General features: G+C 41.8%; 1 protein-coding gene and 1 long non-coding RNA gene across 4 annotated transcripts in view; one reads left to right on the plus strand and one right to left on the minus strand.

The window, feature by feature from the left end:
- Positions 1 to 13,628, minus strand: part of LOC112935381 (uncharacterized) — a 45,604-nt gene extending 31,976 nt beyond the window's left edge. For all 3 annotated transcript variants that reach the window (XR_012002740.1, XR_012002741.1, XR_003238164.2), the window contains exons 1-2: positions 13,280 to 13,628; positions 4,732 to 4,794 (exon numbers count right to left, since the gene is read on the minus strand). This is a non-coding gene — a long non-coding RNA (uncharacterized lncRNA). The remainder of the gene's footprint in view (positions 1 to 4,731; positions 4,795 to 13,279) is intronic.
- GARS1 (glycyl-tRNA synthetase 1) overlaps positions 13,625 to 24,047 on the plus strand; it is a 47,605-nt gene continuing 37,182 nt past the window's right edge. The window contains exon 1 of the mRNA XM_026019087.2: positions 13,625 to 13,992. Coding sequence (XP_025874872.2) covers positions 13,765 to 13,992 — 228 coding nt within the window. The 5' untranslated portion in view covers positions 13,625 to 13,764. The remainder of the gene's footprint in view (positions 13,993 to 24,047) is intronic.

Here is a 24,047-nt window from a genome sequence, read left to right on the forward strand (position 1 = left end):
GCCGATGCACTGCCTCTGCCGTGGAAGATGAGAGGCCGAGTATACTGGTTTGCTAGGGCTGCTATAGCAGAGTACCCCAAATTTGGGTGACTTAAACAACAGAAATGTATTGTCTCACAGTTCTGGAGGCTCGTAGCATTGGCAGGGCCATGCTCCTTCTGAAGCTTCTATGGGAGGTATTCCCAGCCTCTGGCAGCTCCAGGGGTTACCTGGCCTCTGGTGGCATGATTCCAACTTCTGCCTCCATCTTCACATGGCCATCTTCCCTCTGTGTCCATATTCCCCTCATTTTATTTTTTTTAAATTTTTATTTATTTATGATAGTCACATAGAGAGAGAGAGAGAGAGAGAGACAGAGGCAGAGACATAGGCAGAGGGAGAAGCAGGCTCCATGCACCGGGAGCCCGATGTGGGGTTCGATCCCGGGTCTCCAGGATCGCGCCCTGGGCCAAAGGCGGGCGCCAAACCTCTGCGCCACCCAGGGATCCCTATTCCCCTCATTTTATCAGGACACCAGTCATATTGGATTAAGGGTCCACCCTACTCCTGTATGAACTCAACTAATTCTATCTGCACTGACCCCTCCTTCCAAATAAGGTCACATTCTGAGGTGGCCTGATGTTCTGAAGGGGCACAATTCAAACCATAACCCAAAGTCTGAAGACCCGTTCTGCTGCAGGCTTGTCAATCTGGGAGTAAAAGCTTTGGTGAGGCTTTTGTTGTTTTTTTTGTTTTTGTTTTTGTTTTTTTTTTTGATCCTGGGACTCCAGGATCAGGCCCTAGGCTGAAGGCAGGTGCCAAACCACTGAACCACCCAGGGATCCTCCTGTTGGTCTGTTTTTGCCTGTCTTGTCTTTCTAGCTTACATAAGCTTCCTCCTTCCCATCAAACTGGCAAAGTCAGAGCCCCACGAATATTTGGTGACTGCCCCGCCCCTTCTCTGCAGGAGAGGCTTGGCGGGCCTGAATGACTTCTCATAGAGCGGAGAACGGCTTGGCGGGCTTCCATGAGCTCACCATGTTGGTGCAGGGGCTCTCTCATGCTCAGAGCTCTGGCTCCTTTCTGCTCTGAAAGCCTCTGAAGGCCGGGCCTGCAAGCACCTGACAGCTCACTTGCTGCCTAGGTGCTAGTTTGTGAGGAACTGGTCCCCTCTGCTGGACAGAGGGGAACCTGCTCTCCTTCCATTTCTTACAGATTTGTTTCCCTAAGTCATAAGTTCATAAACCCATAGTGAGAGTGGGAAGGAGCCAGAAGTCAGCGGGTCCAGCCCCCTTTATTGTTTACTTTTTTTTTTTAAGATTTTATTTATTTATTCATGACAGACAGACAGACAGACACACACACACACACACAGAGAGAGAGAGAGAGAGAGAGAGAGAGAGAGAGGCAGAGACACAGGCAGAGGGAGAAGCAGGCTCCATTCAGGGAGCCTGACGTGGGACTCGATCTGGGATTCCCAGGATCACCCTGGGCTGAAGGCAGGCGCTAAATCGCTGAGCCACCCAGGCTGCCCCCCCTTTATTGTTTAGAGAGGGAGACTGAGGCCAGAGAGGTGAAAGGCCTTGTTGAAAACAAAAGACAGAGTTAGGGGAAGAGCGGGGCTTAGACAGGAGACTCCTCCCTCTTACCAAGGTCTGGGAAGCATCCCTCAGGATCCTAGAGGCATGGGCTGGCGCTCTGGGAGCAGGGGAAGACAAACAGCAGGAGAAGAAGGCAAAAGAGAAGGGGTGGGTATCTCACTGCAAGTAGGGGCATGAGAAAGGTAGGGAGATACTGGCCCAGAGAAGGTACCAGGACCACCTGTCAGTCCACTCACACAGGATAACTGCCCATCAGCCGTGAGTGATCCCAGTACAGGCCAACTCCATTCTCCTAAAAACTCATGTATCCACAGAACTTCTGTAAATCAAATGCTCTCTTTGATCTCTCCCCCTTCTTCTGTGTCTTGGATCTCTTTACCATCTTTTTCATAGCTGGCCCACAGCAGTGTAGTAACTCTGGTGAGCTTGTGGCTCTAACGAATGGACCAGAATGAATCACAGCTCAAATGCAATAGAGATTTACTTTTCGCTCCTGTCAACAGTTTAAAGAGCTTATCAGGAAAAGGTGGAGCAATGGGCTCTGTTCACACAGTTACTCAGGGACCATGCTCTGCTGTCTTTATTTAACATGTGGATAACAATCTTCAGCCAACAGAGAGGGAAGGGCACAAGGACGGCACACAGGATTTCCTCTAGGTGAGGCTGAGAAGTAGCGTGCGGCAAATTCAATCGTGTTCCATTGGCTGGAACTCAAAGGATCCAGAAGGGACAAGACAAAACTAAATCTAAACCTGGGTTTGGGACACCTGGGTGGCTCAGCGGTTGAGCATCTCCCTTCGGCTCAGGACGTGATCCCGAGATCTGGGATCGAGTCCCACATTGGGCTCCTTGCCGGGAGCCTGCTTCTCCCTCTGCCAGTGTCTCTTCCTCTGTGTGTATGTCTCATGAATAAATAAATAAAATCTTTAAAAAAAAAATAAAAAAAAAACTGAGTTAAATGTTGATCTGATGGGAGGTGAGGCCCCATCAAAATGTGCCTTACAGAGCTCCTACTACAGGGAGTGTCACTGACCAAGGACCCCTCCTGCTGCCCTTGGAAATCTATGACAGAGCTGGTGCTGAGGCATGCCTCCTGCAGGCTCTCCCTGCCAAGGACGGAGTGCAGCCCACACACTGTGGCAAATGGCTCCACGAGTACAGGGGACTCTTGTCAGCGTGGTTCCAAAACTCCCCAAAGGAAAGTCTCACTCCAGCCCAATCTTCACACACAGCCAAAATGATCATCTTAAAACAGATGTCAGACCATTTACTCCCTGCTTAAAATGCTTTAGCAACTCCCCCTTGCAGGTGAAATAAATAACATTTTTAAAAAATCATGGCCTATAATATCTATATGATCTGGACTTTGTTGACTTCTCTGATCTTATTTCAAATCTTTCTCCTTTTAATTCACAACATTACAGACACATGGGTTTTCTTAACTATTCTTTATGCAAGCTAAGTAGGTCCCTGCCTCAGGGCCTTTGCACATGCCACTATTTTAGAGCTTCTCATAGCTGATTCCTTGTTATCTCTATTATCTCAGATCAAATGTCACCTGCTTGGAGACACCTGACCATCTATGTAAAGACTAGCCTCATCCCATATCATGCTTTTCCAAATTTCCCTGCTTTATTATTATTATTTTTTAAAGATTTTATTTATTTATTTGACAGAGAGAGAGCACAAGCAGGAGAAGCAGCAGACAGAGAAGGAAAGCAGGATCTCTGCCAGGCAGGGAGACTGATGTGGGGCTCTATCCCAGGACCCTGGGATCATGACTTGAGCTGAAGACAGAGGCTTAACTGACTGAGCCACCCAGGCACCCCTATTATTATTGCTTTTTAGAGAGGTGGGGAGAGAGGGAGAGTGGGGTAGATGGAGAGACAGAATCTCAAGTAGGCTCCATGCCTAGCGTGGAGCCTGATGTGGGGCTTGATCTCACAACCCTGAGATCATGACTTGAGCTGAAATTAAAAGTTGGACACCTAACTGACTGAGCCACCCAGGTGCCCCTCCCAGATTTATTATTTTTAGAGTCCTTATCACTATCTGAAATTATTTATTAGCCAGCTTATTTTTTAAAAGATTTTATTTATTTTATTTGAGAGAGAGAGAGAGAGAGAATATGAATGGGGGCAGGAGCAGATGGAGAAGGAGAGGGAAAAAATCTCAAGAAGACTCTAGGCCCAGCATGGAGCCTGAGATTATGACCTGAGCCAAAAACAAGAGTCAGATGCTTAACTGACTGAGCCCCTTGGGCACCCCTAACCAGCTTACTTTCATATTGTGCACTTGGTTTCAAAGCATCTAAGTTCCTGTGAAGAGGAAATTTGTTGGTTGTGTTCAATCTGTTTCTCCAGTATCTAGAACAATGTTTGGCACAGACTAGGTGCTTGGTAAATGTTTACTGAGTAACTATGTGACAGGCATCAGGGCTCTTAAGCATCACAGAAGTTTTAGTGGAGACACTGCCTCACCACTGGACATTCCCTGTCCAAATCCTTAGGGGGTGACCTGAAGGCCAACAGTTTGGTCACTTTTGTGCCAAGCTGGAGCAAAGAATCCTTTCAAAGCCAAGTCCCAGCACTTGGATCCAGTCCCCCTATCGGTGTCACATTAACCACCTCTCACTGAGACCTTAGCACTGTGACCATATGGTTTTTGGGAACAGTTGCTGGTCTCCATTTCTTATGGGTCCATAGATGCCTATTCCTCATCTCAGAGAAAATCTTACTACTCTAGCCACTTCTGCTTCTCACTGTACAAGCCTTAAGTGGGGATCATCCCCTGGCTCCTAATTTCAGAGTTTTAGAAGATTAAATCTTCCCTTACCTATGCCCTGGGAATCAAGGAGGAAGGGGACAGAAGCTGTTCTCTTTTTTCCTGATGCTTCTACGCCAGTGAAATCAAAACAGAAATTAATCTTACAATAAATTACCCTGCCTTAGCCATGGACATTATCACTAAGGTTTCAAGGAAACATCCTTACATCCTTGTTGTTGGATAACAGAGGCTGAAACAAATCTTTGCTAAGGGAGGCTGGAATTTGATGCAAAACTTTGTCAATGGTTTAGGGGCCAGAAAGGAGAGTCAGTGCAAGAGAATTATGGAAGCCAGACCACGTGGATCACAGGCCAGGTTCACTCACCCTATATTTATAATCCTCTTCAGGGCACCTCTCTGCTTTAGCCTCCGCTGTAGCTGCCTGCACCTAAGGAAAAAAGGCCCAGAAAATCAAGCTGTGGAGTTTTCTGTTTCTTAGGTAAAGGGATAAATGTTTACTGAATATGATAGGTACCTGGATTTTCTGTAGTAAAAAGATTCAGGAAGTATATTATTCTCACTGCAGTGACAATCACTGTCAAAGCCTCAGAAGGTTCCTTGAAAGCCAGCAGTTTGGTCACTCATTTCTCAAAAAAAGAGACTGTACAACCAGTTCAGGGAAGAATCCTGTATTAGTTATCCATTGTTGTGTAACAAGTTATCCCAAACCCAGCAGTTTAAAGAGCTACAAACATCTATTATCTCACATTTTCCATATATCAGAAATTTGGAAGCAGCTCAGCTAGGTGGTTCTGGGCAGGACCTCTCCTATACGGTTAGATCCAAGATGTTGACTGGGGCTGCAGTCATCTGAAGGCTGGATTGGGGCTGGAAGGCATGACTCCTAGGTGGTCCACACATAAGGCTTATGGCAAGAGGACTCAGCACCTCATTAGCCCTTGGCACTGATTATAAAAAAGCTTCAGTGGCTACCTTAATATGAGACTAAGTAGACTTAAAGATAGAGATATATTTAGAGATGAACATTTTATAATAACAAAAGTATCAGCAAAAGATGTAACAATTATAAATGTGTATATGCATAATAAAGTTAATACATGAAGCAAACACAAGAGAACAAAAGGTAAAAATAGACAAATTTTCTATCAGAGGCTTTAACATCCTCTCTCAGTTATTTATAGAACTAGACAAAAAAGTAGTAAGACATAGATCTGAACAGCCACCTTATCTAAGCATTATCAACTACCTTATCTAACTGACCCTTATAAAATGTTATGCATAACAACTGCCTAATGCATATTCTTTTTAAGTACATATGGAACATTCACCAAGGTACTGCCATATGCTGGGTCACAAAATTTACTGAAGTTGATAAATTTCAAATGTTTTTCTCTAATCACATAGGAAAAAAGCTAGAAAGCAAAAATAAAAAAATACTAGTGTATGTTTAAAGTTTTCAATATATGGAAATTAAATAAGTCTTTTTTAAATATTTTATTTGGTTGAGAGAGAGTGAGTGAGAGAGAGCATGAGCAGAGAGAGACAGGGGGAAGGGAAGAGGAAGAGAGGGTAGCAGACTCCCCACTGAGCAGGGAGTTTAATGTGGGGCTCTATCCTAGGACCTTGGATCATGAACTGAGCCAAAGGCAGACACTTAACCGACTGAGCTGATAGGTACCCCATCCTCACCACTTCTATTCATTATTGTACAAGATGACATGGACTATACAGCCAGGCAAGTTAAAAAAAAAAAAGAAGTGTAAAGATTGGAGAGGAAGAAGTAAAACTGATTCTATATACAAATGACATGATTATTAATGTAGAAAATCCCAAGGAATCTACCAAAAAAAACCCAACTACTAAAATTAGTAAATAAAAGATCACTACACAAAATCAATTATATTTCTAAACATTAGTAACAAACCATTGAAAAACAAAATTAACACTCAGAGCTAACAAGTAAAAACACTTAAAAATAAATTTAACAAAAGACACCCAAAGCCTGTATTAAACTGTCATTTCTCCCGAAATATTTTTTTAATTGACAAATCAATTCTAAAATTTATACAAAAATGGAAAGGACCTGGAATAGTCAAAAACAATTTTGAAAAAGAAAGAAAGATGGAAAATGTATATTATCTGACTTTAAGACTTACTCTAAAGCAACAGCAGTCAAGAAAGTGTGATATTGGCATAAAGGTTGACAGACAGATGGATCACCAGAACAGAACAGGGATCACAGGAATGGCTTACACTAATATAGTCAATTTATTTGCAACACAGGCACTGTATCTGATCAATGGTAAAATAAATATTGTGAGCTTTTTTCCATTTAACAATTAGTGTTGGGGAAGATGGTAGAGCAGGAGGACCTTAAGGTCACCCTGTTCCAAGCATACAACTAGGTAACACAGCAGCATAAATAACCCCGAAAACAATCTGAAGACTGGCAGACAAACTCCACAACCAAAGGTTGAGAAGAGGCCTCATCAAAGAGACTTTTTTTTTTTAATAGTTTTTTTTTTTTTTTTTTTTAATAGTCACACACACAGAGAGAGAGAGAGGCAGAGACACAGGCAGAGGGAGAAGCAGGCTCCATGCACCGGGAGCCCGACGTGGGATTCGATCACGGGTCTCCAGGATCACGCCCTGGGCCAAAGGCAGGCGCTAAACCACTGCGCCACCCAGGGATCCCCAAGAGGCCTCATCAAAGAAGGCAGGAAGGGTGAAGATGCAGTCTGGAAGCAAAACGGACCATAGCCATCTGGGACGGGGAAGAAGTCAGTGACATGGAAAAGGAGGGAAAACAGACTATCACAGCAGAGAGCCCATAAACAGGAAGAATAAATCCCCACAACATTTGCTTTTGAAAGACAGAGGTGACAGTTTCATGGGTTCTTACAACCAGCAGGATTTAAAGCCTAGAAATTAAAAATCTGCAGGCTCAGTTCTGGGGGAGCCTGGAGAGGGTTGGGAAGTGGACTCCTTATCCTTAAAGAGATAGTATGACAACAGCCTATGCAGATGCAGCATAGACCTATCAGTTTAAAAAATGCCAGGGGTAGATGAGAGGGAAGGTGATTGCAGATGAGAGGGAGAGTGATTTGCTTATCTCAAAGTGTGGCCTAGAGAGAGAAGGGTCACAGGGAGACCCCTCTAGGTACAAAGGAGCTGGCAGGCATTACTTTCCTCTTGTGCCCCGCAGCATAAACAATGGATACCTGCAGGCAGCAACACCTCAACAAAACTCTCTACTTAATCTGCTTGCACCAGCACCCCCCAACACCATCTAACAGATCTGCCTTTTCCAGTCACGCTCACCTTAATCTATGCTCACCAGACCTGTACAAATCTGGCTAACAACACATCTCTAGACTTGTTCATTTTGCAAGATCTCAGTTCCAGCCGCAGTGGGTGTATATCTTGTTTCACAAGCAGACCACCCCACCTTATCCACCTTGATAAGATGTAACCCATTCCTGCTGGGGACCAAACACTCCTCACAATAGGCAAAGAGAGCCTCTGCAAATAACTGGATGAAGGAAAAAGAAGGGAAAACTCAACAGCAGAGCACAGGCAACACACTTCGGAGATACTCCCTGAAGTGCCAAGCCCTGGGGAACTGGAACACCACACTGCAGGGCACTACAGGACCTCTTTCTTCTTCATAAGGCTGTTATTGTTAAAAACCAGAAAAGTAGCTGACTTCCCTAACACACACACACACACACACACACACACACACACACACAAAACCAACCAAACAAACAAACAGAAAAAGACAAAATGAGGAGACAGAGAAATATCTCCCAAGCATAAGAACAGGATCAAACGACAGCAAGAGACCAAAGTGAAATGGATATAAATAATATGTCTGGTAGAGATTTAAAAATAATGATCATAAAGATACTCTCTGGACTTGAGAAAAGAGTAGGGAAACATCAGTGAGACCCTTAATACAGAGATAAAAAAGAGCCAATCAGAGATTTAGAACACAGCAAATGAAATAAAAAATATACTTGATGGAATAAGTAGGAGGCTAAATGAAGTAGAGGAATGAATTCATGAACTGGAAGGCAGAGTACTGGAAAGTAACCAAGCTGAGCAAAGGAGAGGAAAGAAAATCATGTAAACTGAGAATAGTCTTCAGGGACGACAACAAACAAAACCCAAACCCAGCAAGAGGAAGTTTAGAACAAAAATAAATGACATAGAAACTAAAAAAATACAACAGATCAAAGAAACCAGGAACTGGTTCTTTGAAACGATTAACAAAATTGAGAAACCTCTACCAAGACTCATTAAAAAAAAAAAAAAAAAAGAGCGAGAGAGCGAGAGAAGGAGAGGACCCAAATAGACAAAATCACTAATGAAAGAGGAGAAATAACAACCAACACCAAAGAAATACGAACAATTGTAACAGAATACTATGAAAACCTATAGGCCAACAAACTGACAATCTAGAAGAAATGGATAAATTCCTAGGAACATATAACCTACCAAAATGAAAGCAGGAAGAAATAGCAAATTGGAATGGACCAGTTATCAGCAATGAAATTGAATCAGTAATCAAAAAAACTCCCAGAATATAAAAGTCCAGGACCAGAAGACCTCATAGGAGAAATCTATCAAACATTTAAAGAGTTAATACCTATTCTTCTCAAACTATTCCAAAAAAACACAAGAAGAAGGAAAACTTCCAAATTCATTCCATGAGGCCAGTATCACCCTGGTACCCAAACCAGATAAAGATACTAAAAAAAGAGAACTACTGGCCAATATCTCCCATGAATATAGATCCAAAAATCCTCAACAAAATATTAACAAAGGGAATCCAACATTATATTAAAAAAAAAACATATACCACAATCAAGTGGGATTTATTCCTGGGATATAAAGGTGGTTTAATACGTGCAAAACAATCAGTGTGACATGTCACATCAATAAGAGAAAGAATAAAAACTATATGATCATTTCAATAGATGCAGAAAAAGCATTTCACAAAGTAAAATATCCATTTGTGACAAAAAAAAATCTTGTGCAAAGTAGGTCTAGTGGGAACATATCTCAGGATAATAAAGTCTGGGGCACCTGGGTAGCTCAATGGTTGAGTGTCTGCCTTCGGATCAGGTCATCATCCCAGGATCCTGGGATCAAGTCTGACATCAGGCTCCCACAGGGGTCTGTTTCTCCTTCTGCCTATGTCTTTGCTTCTCTCTGTGTCTCTCATGAATAAAAAAGTAAAATCTTAAAAAAAAAAGATAATAAAGATAAATGTAAAGTCTTTACATGAAAAACCCATAGCAAACATCACACTCAGTAGTGAAATCTGAGAAATCCACCTATAGGAAAACTAAAGAGTCCACCAAAAGACTACCAATAAGTGAATTCAATAAAGTTGTAGGATATAAAAATGTACAGAAATCTGTTGCATTCCTTTTTTTAAGGTTTTATTTATTTCAGAGAGGGAGAGAGCAAGTGCAAGCATGAGTGGGGGGAGGGACAGAGGGAGAAGCAGACTCCCTGCTGAGCAGGGAGCCTGATGCAGGGCTCCATCTTAGGACCCAGGATCATGACCTGAACTGAAGGCAGACACTTAACCGACTGAGCCACACAGGCGCCCCGTGTTGCATTCCTATATACCAACAATGAAGCAGCAGAAAGTGAAATCAAGAAAACAATTTCGGGGTGAGACCCATGGAACAAAAATAGAAAACCCAGAAATAAACCCACTATTATATGGTCAAAGCAGAAAAGAATATACAATGGGAAAAAGACAGTCTCTTCAACAAATGGTGTTGGGAAAACTGAATAGCTATATGCAAAAGAATGAAACTGGATGACTTACAAGTAAATTTAAAATGGATTAAAGAGGGCAGCCTGGGTGGCTCAGCAGTTTAGCACCATCTTCAGCCCAGGGCCTGATCCTGGAGACCCGGGATCAAGTCCCCCTCTCTCTCTCTCTCTCTCTCTGTCTCTAATAAATAAATAAAATCTTAAAAAAAAATTAAAATGGATTAAAGACCTAAATGTGAGACCTGAAACCATAAAAATCCTAGAAGACAGCACAGGCAGTAATCTCTGAAATTGGCTGTAGCAACATTTTTCTAGGTATGCCTCCTGAGGCAAGGGAAATAAATGAAAAAATAAACTATTGGGACTACATCAAAATAAAAAGCTTCTGCACAGTGAAGGAAACAATCAACAAACCTAAAAGGCAACCTACAGAATGGGAGAAGATATTCGCAAATGAAGGGTTAGTATCCAAAATATATAAAGAACTGATACTATCTACCATTTGCTTCCAGAGGTGGATAGAACTGGAGGGTATTATGCTGAGTGAAATAAGTCAATCAGAGAAGGACAAACATTATATGGTCTCATTCATTTGGGGAATATAAAAAACAGTGAAAGGGAATAAAGGGGAAAGGAGAGAAAATGAGTGGGAAATATCAGAGAGGGAGACAGAACATGAGAGACTCCTAACTCTGAGAAACGAACAAGGGGTGGTGGAAAGGGAGGTGGGCGGGGGTAACGGGCACTGAGGGGGGCACTTGATGGGATGAGCACTGGGTGTTATGCTATATGTTGGCAAATTGAACTACAATAAAAAAAAAAAGTCTTTCTCCCTAAAGCATAAAATACAAAAAAAAAAAAAAAAAAAAAAAAAGAACTGATACAACTCAATACCCCAAAACCAAATAATCCAATTAAAAAAAGGGCAGAAGACATGAATAGACACTTCTCCAAAGAAGACATACAGATGGCCAACAGACGAATGATTAAAATAAAAAATATAAGAAACAAGTGTTGGTGAGGATGTGGAGAAAAAGGAACCTTCTTGCACTGCTGTTGGGAATGCAAACTGGTGTAGCCACTGTGGAAAACAGTATGGAGGTTCTTCAAAAAAATTAAAAATAGAACTACCCTATGATCCAATAATCACACTATTGGGTATTTATCCCTAAAATATAAAAATACTAATACGAAGGGATATGTGCACTCCTATGTTTATCACAGCATTATTAATAATAACCAAATTAGGGAAACAGCCTAAGTGTTCCTTAATAAGTGAATGGATAAATAAGATGTGGTGGATATATATACAATGAAATATTATTCAGCTATAAAAAGAAAAGAATGAAATCTTGTCATTTGCAACAAGGACAGAGCTAGAAAGTATAACGGTAAGTAAAATAAGTCAGATAAAGAAAATATCACATGGTCTCACTCATATTTGGAATTTAAGAAACAAAATAAATGAGCAAAGGAAAAGAAAAGAGACAAACCGAACTTCATTAAGTTATATGTTAAAACGGCCTCTGCTCCCAGCTCACATTCTGGTCCTCCACTCAGTAGTTATATGACCATGGCCAAGTTATTTATATCTTAGTGCTCTGAATCCTGAATCTATGAAATAGGAATTATTACGGAGTCTACTTCATCAGATTGTGAATAAATTTACAAGAGGTGAGTTAGAATGTTAATTTGTGCATAGTACACCTTCAGTGAATATAACCTATTTTTATTGTCTTGTAGATGTAGTTTCCTATGGGAAACCACTTAGGGAATTCTGCTAAGGGCCATGTGGACCTACTGAAGCGTCCTGAGCAGATGAGCAAGATGCACAGCTTTGCGTTTTAGAAATAATCACTGAGGCAGCAGTAGGGAGATGCACTGGAGGGGGGAAAAACAGATTTAGAGACTAGAGCTAGGACTGTCCTCACGAGAAAACCCATGAGACATTATTGATCTAAAGAACTACAAATACATATGGAATTGTATTTAAAATACACAGAATTTGAATACGTTTTAATAAAAATGTAAATAAGAGTATATGTACAAGTTAAAGTTGTTTTCCAACTTTAAAAACATTAAATTCAAAATTATCTATTAAAATGAAGCCAAATATGGGGCGCCTGGCCTGGGTGGCTCAGTGGTTGAGTGTCTGCCTTTGGCTCAGGTCCTGATCAGTCCTGGGATCAAGTCCTGCATCAGGCTCTGCACAGGGAGCCTACTTATGTCTCTGCCTCTCTCGTGAATAAATAAATATGAAGTCTTAAAGTAAAATAGAATAAAATAAAATAAAACAAACCCCAATAATTGTGATAAATATCAAATCTTGACATAAAAGTTTTAAAAGCACAAATTGCTTAATATTACAGAAGGTTCTCTTGCACCTGCCCTGCTTATGCTAAACTGTCAGTACTTTTCCAGAACCACGAATGGGAACAGGAAGAGAATATGGACTTCGATAGTACTGGGAAAGGCAACCCCATTCTGGTGACCCTGTCTACTCTCTCCCAAACTCCTGGGAATTTGGAAACTGTTGGTCACAGGCAATGTGTGTATGGTTGGCTTTAGTAGACGCCAAACAGTTCCTTAGAGCGGCTGTAGCGTCCACAGTCCTCTCAGCAGTGTGGGACAGTCCCAGAGCCTCACTTGGCATTTTTCTATCACTTTCATTTTAGACATCCTAGTGGTTGTGCACAATGCTATTTCCATAAACCAACCCTTTCTTTAATTTCCTATTCCCTCTCTGGAAAGGGACTCCAGCTTTGCCTGCCGACCCGCGTTTGGGGGCAGAAGCCAGGGAAGAAAGCCATGTCTGGCAAGTCATCCGCTGGGGCCCCCAGCACAGGTCGGCTTGCGGCAGGTGTGCGGAGGCAAGGCCTGGTGGAGGGGGGCGGAGGGAATCGCAGGCACCTGGATGCTCAGCTCCACTCCCCTCCCTGCATTATCTTGTTTCTTAGTCTTTCCTCATCTCTGCTGGTTCAAATCCTGCTCACCCTACAAAGGTTGCTCAGGGCTCACCTCCAAAAAGCCCTTCCCATCTCCTCCGCCTTTCCCCAGCTATTTCCATGAGGTCGAGGCAGGGGTGGGGTGTGTGTTAAAATGGGCAAATCATTAACCTCTTTTGTGCCTCCATACGAGGAGCGTGAGGGCTTGAGCAACAAGGACTCCCCGTCCCTGATGTGTTACGAGGCTTGTATACAGATGTGCGTATTCCCGCGGGCGAGCCCCAGCATCCGCGCCCAAAGCCTGTGTGCTGCGAAGGTCCTCGCGCGTCTCGGTCCGCTCTACCGGAGTGGCTGGCGAGGGGCCCGGCCCATCTTCGTGCAGATCTGCCGGCCGGGTGTCCCCTGAGGTCCCGCAGCCCTCCAGCGCGCCCAAGGTAGAGAGGGTCGCGCATCCCGTGTCGAATCTGCGGGCGGCCGAGCCGGCGCCGCGTCGTGGGGTGCGGAATGTGCGGCTGCGCGCGCGCCGCGGCGTTTACGCGGCGATTTCATCATGCTCGTGGGAGGGGGCGGGCCCTGCGCGCGTGCGCGCCTGCGCGCCTGCGCACCGCTTCCGCCCGCCCGCCCGCCCGCCGCGGACCGCCCAGGCTCGCCGGCTCATGCCCTCTCCGCGTTCGGCGCTGCTCCGAGCCGCCCGCGCCGCGCTGCTGCTGTCCCTGCCGTCCCGGCTGCCGGCCCGGCCCGCTCCTCTCCCGCCCTGCCGGCCGCTCAGCGCGCCCGCCCGCGCCGCGGCCTCCTTCCCCGCCGCCGCCGCCCGGAGCAGCAGCATGGACGGCGCCGGGGCTGAGGAGGTGCTGGCGCCTCTCAGGCTTGCGGTGCGCCAGCAGGTACGCGCATTCCGCCGCTCCCCGGGGCCCGGGGCCCTGCTCCCCCCGCCCCCGCTCCCTACCTCTCTCCTTCATCCGCTGGTAGCCCTTGGTCCCCTGGGGTCTTCCTCGCCCCCGCCGCCCTGGACTCGGGTCCCCGTGTGCTCGGTCCCTCCTCGCGGGGCCCCCTCGGGGTGCCCTCCACCCCGCGGCCCTCCGCTCGCCCTCTGCTCTCCTTCCGGCCCTCGGCCGCGTGTGCGCCCCTCCGGCCTCGGGCGGGGCCGCAGCCCGTGCGCCCCCCCCCCCCCCGGCCTAGCTCAGTATCCCCCGCTCCAGGGTTCCGGCCTCTGCGGTACCCCTTGTGCCACCCGGGGGGCGAGGTCCTAATTCATCCCGGGTCACAGGCGGAGCTGTCGGTTCTGCCTTCTTATTGCTGGACACCCCCCCCCTTTTTTTTTTTTTAAATCGTCAGGATGCTTTGGATCAAGCGTTTCCTCCTTGACATCTCCCTTCCCTCGGTGCTTAGTTCTCAGCCACATAGGAGGCTGAGAAAATAAGTTGAAACGTGGAGAGGAGGTGTCCCAGCTTCTCTTTCTGATCGTGATGGGAGTTGGTCGCCCTTCGCTCGCTCCTGTCATCTCCGGGTTCCCAAGGGACAGACGGTTTGGGTTTGAGTGAGCTTTACGCATCGCAAACCTGGGAGGACTAAAATGTGGCTGAGTTACCTGGGTGAAGTCAGCCATCCATCCTCCTTATGGAACATTTTGAAATGTTTTGATTTTTGGGGGGTGGGGTGGGGTGGGGGGAAGTTTCGTGAGCTGGAGGGCTTGATGATTGAATTCAGGCCTCCTTTTCCTAGGGCGCGGCGTGAATATCGGAATGTAGGGAGGACGAGGGAAAAGATCAGCTCGAGTGGATGCTCACACAAAAAAAGCCAAAAACTCGGCACAGGACTCGGGTGTCGGTGACCTAGTAGTGGAATACCAAAAGGGGTTTCTTCCGCGCGAGTGCCTGATGCAATAACTTGCCTTAGCTCTGGAGGGTGGAACCCAGCCTCGGAAATGATTTTTTTTTTTTTTTTTTTTTTTGAGCAGAGTTGCCAAAAATTAAGCAGATTTCTGCCACTTTGTGATGTCGACTTCTCTCCACTTAGAGCCTGTGATCCAATAAGTATTTCTCTTGAAATTTCACTATAAGCTTAATTTTTCCTTGTTGTTGGTATCAGACTACTGTGTATGCTTGTTTTCTGTTTCCCTCCACGGCACCCTACCCAAATAAAATGAGGTGTGGTTCCTTTGTCCTTTCTGTAACTCTCAGTCCCGTCCCCCCCCCCCCCCCCCATATCCTTTACTTGAGGAGGGAGACTACATCTAATTTGGAAAAACACACACCCAAACCCCTCCCTCTGCCACGTTAGCCTGAAACTGCAGCGCAAAAGTGTCCTTACCATGTTGTAGTAAGACTGTGGAGCTAGTTCACTGAAGTAAACTTTGATCCTGCAACGACCTTCTGATGTGCTTACTATTTAGTGTGTTGTTTATGTTGGCTCCGGTTTTTTGTTTTGTTTTGAGAACTTTTCAGATTTTTTTTCCTGAAGATGTAAGTTAGTTCTTGTAAGTTAAAGTTCTTTTTCTATTTCTCCAGGACCACACGTGTATCAGTTAGCTACCTGGAACTTTGAATTGCACAGATTCCAGTGTCAGCTGGAAGATAATTTAACTTTTTCTTTCTTTCTTTCTTTCTTTCTTTCTTTCTTTCTTTCTTTCTTTCTTTCTTTCTTTCTTTCTTTTCTTTCTTTCTTTCTTTCTTTCTTCTTTCTTTCTAAGATTTCATTTATTCATTCATGAGAGACACACACACAGAGAGAGGCAGAGACACAGGCAGAGGGAGAAGCAGGCTCCATGCAGGGAGCCCAACGTCAGACTCCATCCCGGGTCTCCAGGACCAGGCCCTGGGCTGAAGGCGGCACTAAACCGCTGAGCCACAGGGCTGCCCTGGAAGAGAATTTAAAGATCATCTAATTAAAGCTTCTTTTTCTTTCTTTCTTTCTTTCTTTCTTTCTTTCTTTCTTTCTTTCTTTCTTTCTTTCTTCTTTTTCTTTCCTTTCTTCCTTTCCTTCCTTTCTTTCCTTCCTTCCTCCTTTCTTTCCTTGTGTTGCTTTTGAGGAAATGAGACATTGCCACATCTCTCCATTTGACATCTATTCTTTGTGAAGTTTGCACCGTTGAAGATGTTCTTGGAGTGGGATTTTTAAGGCACTTAACAACCGGTCTTCTTAGTGACATGTGTTTTATGTAAGTTTGCTTGACTACATGGATGCTGTTGCTTTTTAAAGGTTTGGCTTGTTGATTGATCGAAATGTATTTTCCCATGGCATTTTCTTAGTTATTTCATGGAGAATTCGTTGTGGAACTTGTAGGAGGGCTTCAGAGCATCTAGAAAACACATTTGTTGTTTGATCAAGGGCACCCTGGGGACTTAAGGTATATATAATTTATATATATTTATATATAATCTCCATCCCCCACTTAGGGCTGGAATTTAGGACCCTGAGATCAGGAGTTGCATGGTCCACCAACTGAGCCAGCCAGTCACCCAGGGCAATTGAATTTATAAAAAAAGTTGGGAATTAGGGCACCTGGGTGGCTCAGTTGGTTAAGCATCTGACTGTCGGTTTCTGCTCAGGTCTTGGAATCAAGCCCTCTGTCAGGCTCCTTGATGCTCAGTGGGGAGTCTGCTTAAGGTCCTCTTCCTTTCCTTCTGCCCCTCTCTTGGCTTGTGCTCTCACTCTCGCTCTAAAATAAATACATCTTTAAATAATAAAATAAAATGTTATTTTAAAAAAATTTGGGAATTAGCACAGTGTGGCCAGCCTTCATTTTGCCAAATAAGATTTTTTTAACCAAATAAAATTTTTTAAAAAAACTAGTATAATCCTCAGACTACCATCTACTTTCCCCTTTTTTTTATAAAGAAATTATATTTTAATACAAAAAAGATTATAACTCAAAAAAGGAGCAGTCTTTTTTTAAGGTTTTATTTATTTATTTATTTTAAGATTTTATTTATTTATTCATGAGAGACAGAGAGAGAGGCAGGGACACAGGCAGAGGGAGAAGCAGGCTCCATGCAGGAGCCTGATGTGGGACTCGATCCTGGGACTCCAGGATCACGCCATGGACCAAAGGCAGGCACTAAACCGCTGAACCACTCAGGGATCCCCTAAGATTTTATTTTTAAGTAATCTCTACTCTCAAGGTGGGGCTTGAAAGTACAATCCTGAAATCAAGAGTTGCATGCTTTACCAACTGATCGATCCAAATGCCTCAATTTTTTTTTAAGAGCAGTCTTTTATATTTAGCTTTTATTATTTTATTTTATTTTTAAAGATTTTATTTATTTATTCATGAGAGACACACACAGAGAGAGAGAGGCAGAGACATAGGCAGAGGGAGAAGCAGGCTCCATGCAGGGAGCCCAATGTGGGACTCGATCCTGGACCCCAGGATCACACCCTGGGCTGAAGGCAGGTACTTAACCACTAAGCCACTCAGGCATCCCCTATTTTATTTTTAATTAAATTTTTTAAATCTTTATTTAGGTTTTAATATTTAATAGCTCTAGGTTTGAAGAAAGATCTAATACATTGTCTTTTTTTCCCCATTTACCATATTTTGGAAAAAACTCCATTTGGAGTGTCTTCGCTTGGGAACAGTTGCTCCAGGGCAGTGGTTCTCTGATCTGCAAACCTTTGGAGGTCCTCAAAGTCAAAGCCATTTTCATAATAAAATTGAAATGTTATTTTCATTTTTTACTGTAGCGTTATTTGTACAGAAGATGTAAAAGCAGTAGTGGATAAAACTGCCTTAGCATTAAACAAATGAGGACCCTAAGTCATATTCTCTGTTACAACCTAACAGGTAAAAAAGAAAAAAAAGTTTTGCTTTAGAGTGTCTTTGATGGAGCAGCAAAAATTATTAATTTTGTTAAATCCAGACCTTTGTTCATACACCTTTTTGGTGTTCTGTGTGACAAAATGGAAATATGCATAAAGCATACAGAAATATGATTGAGGAAAAACACTTGTATGATTGAGTTGCAAGCTGAACTGTCTTATTTTCATGGAACACTATTTGTCTAATTCACTTTGGATACTAAGCATTCATTTTCTGAAAAATGAGTGAAGTGTGCCTGTGATTTCAAGAAAACAACTGATAGTATTTGTAGGCAATACTTGAATCAGGTTTTTGGTTAATTTTAGAATTTTGGAAACCTTACCTGCTGCATGAGCTTGGCAGCTTCACAGTACTTAACAGACTTTTCTGATGGGATGAGTAGTGTTATTAACAAATGTACTTTTTTTGATATAGTGTAATAAATGGGTCAGTATCTAGAAGATCTACATTACTCAGTTATCTAATATTTTCCAAATGATCAATGCATGATGTTATAGAATCAAGTATTGGTAAAAGATTTTTTCAGAGTCTAAGATACATTAATGGATTTAATGTAACAGAGTATAAAAAGTTCATTGGTATAGCTTCCAATTTCACATTGCTAGTAACCTTTTAGAAATAACCTTTAAGAAACTACCACTTGTCAGAATTTTGGTATAGTCTAAAAGAAGAATATCCACAGTTATTTCAAAAAGCTTTTAAAACTCTCCCTTTTCTAACTTACGACATTCTTTGTATACTTCACCATTAAAATGGTATATTGCAAGAGAGGCAGATATGCAAATCTAGCTATCTTCTGTTAAGCTAGAAATAAAGAGATTTGCAAAATTATAAAACCCACTCTCACTTTTTATTTCGTTTTGGAAAATACAATTATTTTCACAGAAATGTTACTGTTAGCACATTGGCACATATTGAGCTTTTATTATTTAAATGAATTAATATTTTAAATTTGCATTTTAATTTCTAATATAGTAAAAATTGGTAAAAATAGCCCACAACAACAAAAACTTTTTGGGATCCTCAGTAATTTTTAACTGTATAAAGAGGTTCTAAGACCAAGAAATTGTGGAACTGATGTTTTAGAGGAATGGAAGTATCTGATTTATATGAAGACAGATTTGGGCCCTTGTCTGGAATGCAGCCCCCCACAAGCTCCCATTCCCCTCAGCCTGTTTTTTCCCTTTACAGCTCAGTGTTTTCTCCTATCCTCTCATTGTCTCCACTTTCTCATTTCTCATTCATTTTTTCCACTGCTCTCTGCCTTTGGCTCTACTACTGCCCTTGTCTGGAACCCTAACAGGTACTTTTCAATGATCATCATTTTACCTATCTTCAGCATTTAATTGTGTTGATCACACTTTCTTGTCAAGATTGCTTCCCCACCCCGAGCTTTGTCTAAACAGGAAGTGAGATTCTGTAGCTGAAGAAATATGTATCTCAAGTCTCAATACAAACAGGATCTATTGAGATGACTTTCATTTGATCTGGAGATTTAGGGAGGAACTGGTGTAGAGATTTGGTGATATAGTTTCAGTTTCATTGCTTGGAATTAAGAGGTCACTCAAATGATTTTGGTGGATATTGCTTGATGCTCTACCATAGTAATTAATATGGAGAAAAGCAGCCAAGAAGGACCTTTTTGTTTTTTTTTAACCTGTTGTAAACCTTTTTTTTTTTTTTTTTTTTTTTTTTTCTTTTAAACTGTCAAGATCAACGTTTTTGCAGAATTGCTGGTTGGGTCTCTTTATACCTTTGTATATTTTTGTGTTGCTGTGTCTAGTTATAAAAGTGTAGGCTATAGGGTGGCTCAGTTGGTTAAGTGTCTGACTCTTGATTTCAGCTCATGATCTCAGGGTCCTGGGATCAAGCCCTGTGTCAGGCTCTGTGCTCAGTGGGGAGTCTGCTTAAGATTATCTCCTTCCCTCTTCTGTCTCTGCCCCACTTCCCCAGCTCTCTCTTTCTCTCTCTCAAATAAGTAAATAAATCTTTTTAAAAAATGTAGTTGTATTTCTAGAGTTTGGATCTATTAGCTGATGTTCAGCTGTTCAGGAAAACATTAAAATGAGATAGTTCATGTGAAGTGCTGAGAATGTTGCCAACAGTACATATAGTGAGTAAGTTCTTGCTAACTTAGGTATTGCTCTGAGATGATTGTAGTTTATTGGGATGCTAGTTTTACCAAACCATTGCTGGCATGGAGCTCACATTTTCTTGTGATTGCCAGTTTGATAACATTCTGCACCTTTAGGGGAGGATTGATGTCTGAATTTGGTGAGATAGGATACTAGAAAAGCCTTTTTGGTGCTTTCTTGGGAGGTCTTTTGTAATGATTTACTGTCTTCCACGCTAATGGTAGGAATAGTGGTAGGTGGGTGAATAATATTACTTGTGTTTTAGTATTTCAAATTTTCTTTTGCTGTGATTGGGAAGACAGATGAAACTCACATCGTTGTAGTAGTAATAAGACTTAGGGTGAAGAGCCCTGGATTTTTCTCTGCTTTGATTTTCTAGACTAAGAGTGCCCACTAAAGCTCTTGCTTAATCCACAAAGGGAAAATGAAAAGTTTATGACGTTTCTGCCAATGATTATAAAACATTTGGGAATCTGAGATGAACTCAATCTTAACAAGAGTTTTCTACCTACATATGTGTAAGTAAAGCTAGGTGAGGAAATGTTTTCTTGTTGGTTTTTTTTGGCTGGCTGAATATGTACCATGATATATATGAAGGATCTGTGAAAAAGATCCCTTGGAATGATTTATGTAATAGCTACTCTGTTTAATGATTGCAGGCTCTTAGTTCTAATATATGTCTTTATGGTAGGAATTTATCCAGGAACTAAACTTTATCTTAAGGGTGGTTTAGAGATAGTCATGATATTTCATGTCACCTTCATTCAGCACACCCAATGCATGCATGCAAGCACAACCCAAAATATAATTGAGTGGTGAACAGAGAAGGGAGAAAAAGAATTAGAAAATAGGACTCTATCTGTATTCCATGTTTAGATCACCTCCAATTCTTCTGTTTTCAGGATTGGATCATTATAAATCATGGTTTAATTATTCTATTATTTAGGATAAGCATGATTATTTCCTTTCTTTTTTTCTTTTTTCTTTTTTTATTATTTCCTTTCTTTACTGCGTTTTACAAAGGATTAACTCAGTGTAGGAGTCCTCACTCGTACTTTTTTTTTTTTTTTTAATAGTTACACTTTCTTTGTTGCATGTATTCTGTGCTAGAACCTTAAAAGACCCCCAAAAAATTGTTTTAGGGGAATTTATTTAAAAATTTCCCTTCCTTTATTTGTGGCTTTGCTTGCTAGTGTTCTCTTAGAAGTTTCAAAAGAAAAGGTAGATTAAGTGTGTGGGAGTGCTAACCTTTGACACATGGAGGATAGACATTCAGAACTACTTGCTTGTTTCAGACATTCAAAAAGAACTACCATTTGCTGCTTTTCAAAACAAAGGCTCTCACATAGTTCTTATCCTCATCAAAAGCTCTGTTAGTGAACATTTGTAAGATAGGTGTTCTGATAGGTAGAGGAAAGGAAAAGAACCACTGAGTGAGTAAAGAAATAAGTCAGTAGATATTTACTGCATCATAAGTGCTTTGTACTTTGCTAGGTTTAGGTTGTGATATCAGTCAACAAATATTTGACACACGCAGTGTCCCCTTTTACATCAGATATTTTGAAATTCCCCATTATTCTCCAACAATGAAATTCATACAAAATATCTACCCTGAAAGTAAACATTATTGAAGGCTTGGGAGTAGGAACAGTCACAAAATTAGAAATGCTTTGTGCTTGTGAAAAGATTTACAAAGGTGGGAGAGAAATGACATGAATTAGAGTAGGTTGCGGTGTATCTTAGCATAGACACTTTTGGATGAGAACCTTATAATGTTTTAGCAATCTCATTTTGGGGTATAAAAGGGAGAGAGTAGATTGAAATTTGAAAATGACCAGATATTGGAGATAAAGAAGGATAACTTGATGTTTCTTGTTTGGGAAATGGTAGATTTGGTTGTTGTTAACAAATGGAAGGCAATACTTAAAAGAAGGAAAAGAAGGAACAAGTGTAGGGCAGAGAAAAATAATTTAGTTATAAACTAGTTGGATTTGAAGTATTTGAAAAGTAACTCAGCCACTTCAAAGTTGGGGTGTTTTATAGCACGATAACTATAATTTTTTGTGTCTAATAAAGGTTAGGTGCTATTAAAATATCGTACTTAAATTGTTTTATTCACTCTTTATAACAGTTCAGTGATAGGTGCTATTAAAAATATCGTACTTGGGATCCCTGGGTGGCGCAGTGGTTTAGCGCCTGCCTTTGGCCCAGGGCGCGATCCTGGAGACCGGGGATCGAATCCCATGTCGGGCTCCCGGTGCATGGAGCCTGCTTCTCCCTCTGCCTATGTCTCTGCCTCTCTCTCTCTCTCACTCTGTGACTATCATAAATAAATAAATTTAAAAAAATTAAAAAAAATATCGTACTTAAATTGTTTTATTCACTCTTTATAACAGTTCAGTGAGTATTGTCATCAGTTCAGGGAGTATTGAACAGTTGAGGAAAGAAGCTCAAAAAGGTATCAGCTTGCTCAGGATTTCACAATTAGCTAGAGGGCATAAAACCTCTAAAAAGTCTTTAATTCCTCATAAATACAATGTTTTACAGACTTGTCTAGATGTAGGTTTTTGTTTTGTATATAGTTTGGATTTTATGGTGCTTCCTAAATCTGAGAATTCAAGTGTTTGAGCAATTATAGAAAAATTCATAGTCATTATCTTTCTTTTTTTTTTTTTTAAGATTTTATTTGTTCAAGAGAGACAACAGAGTGAGGGGCAGAGACCTAGGCAGAGGGAGGAGAAGCAGGCTCCATGCAGGGGGCCTGATGTGGGACTTGATCCCCGGGACTCCAGGATCATGCCAGGATCATGCCAGGATCACGCCCTGAGCTGAAGGCAGATGCTCAACTGCTGAGCCACCCAGGCATCCCTCATTATCTTTTCAAATAGAACCTCTTATGGATTTTCTTTATTTTCTTTGAGAATTCTGGTTGGATGAGTGTCAGACTGTCTTTTTTCTGTGTCTCATTGCCCTGTTTGTATTTTTAAATCTTTGTCTCTCTGCTCCATTAAATGGATTACGCATGGATAATTTCTTTAGATCTGTACTGTACTGTAAATCACTAATTCTCTCTTAAACTTTGATCTCCTATTTAACCTGTCCAGTGAGTTTTTAATTTCAGTGATTTATTTCTAGATGATCTACGTGATTCGTTTTCTTTGCTTATTTATTTATTTACTTATTTTGACGTGTAGGTGACACACGTTATATAGGTGTACAAAGTAGTAATTTGACAAGTTTATACGTTATGCTATGCAAGTGTAGTTACCATCTGTCACCATATAATGCTGTTGTAATACAATTGATTGTATTCTCTATGCTCTTTTTTTCTTGTGACATATTCATTCCATAACTAGAAGCCTCTGTCTCCCACTCCCTTTCACCCATTTTGCCCCTTCCTCACCCTTTTGTTGTCTCTTTTAGACCTGAACCTGTGCAGTTCTTTTGCAAGTTTCCTGATTGTTTCTTATAGTCTGTTCTTTGCTCCTGTTTTTGACTTTTTTTTTTTTTAATGTCCTGAGCATTTAACAATTGTATTTGATCATTTTAATACTTTCGAGGGTCTAATTCTGTTGTCATTTCCAGTGAGTCTCCCCTATAGTGGCTTTTTTCTGCAATGGGTTTTTAAATTTTGAATTGAATGCTTATTATTTTGGTTACCTTGATCTGTGGAATCCTAAAAGGCCTGTGTGGAAGGTCTGCTTCTCTAGAGGGCAGTTACTTCCTTTGGGAACTCAAAGGCTCTATCAATTTGACAACTTTAATTTCTCGACTTGAAGTTTTCTAGGTCATGTAGGTAATGTTCTGTTTGTTTGCTTTTTCAGATTACTTATTTCACCACATTACCATGAGTATGGGAATCAGTATATAGGTGGTAGGTTGTTGGAAGTGAATGCGGTATTCTAGAGTAATTAGCAAGGAAAAATTCTACCAAGAACAGAGCAGAGGAATTGAGTCAGTTGTGACTAAGAAGAAATGGTCAAAG

This window comes from Vulpes vulpes, chromosome 7, assembly GCF_048418805.1.
Source record: "Vulpes vulpes isolate BD-2025 chromosome 7, VulVul3, whole genome shotgun sequence".
Lineage (NCBI taxonomy): Eukaryota > Metazoa > Chordata > Mammalia > Carnivora > Canidae > Vulpes > Vulpes vulpes.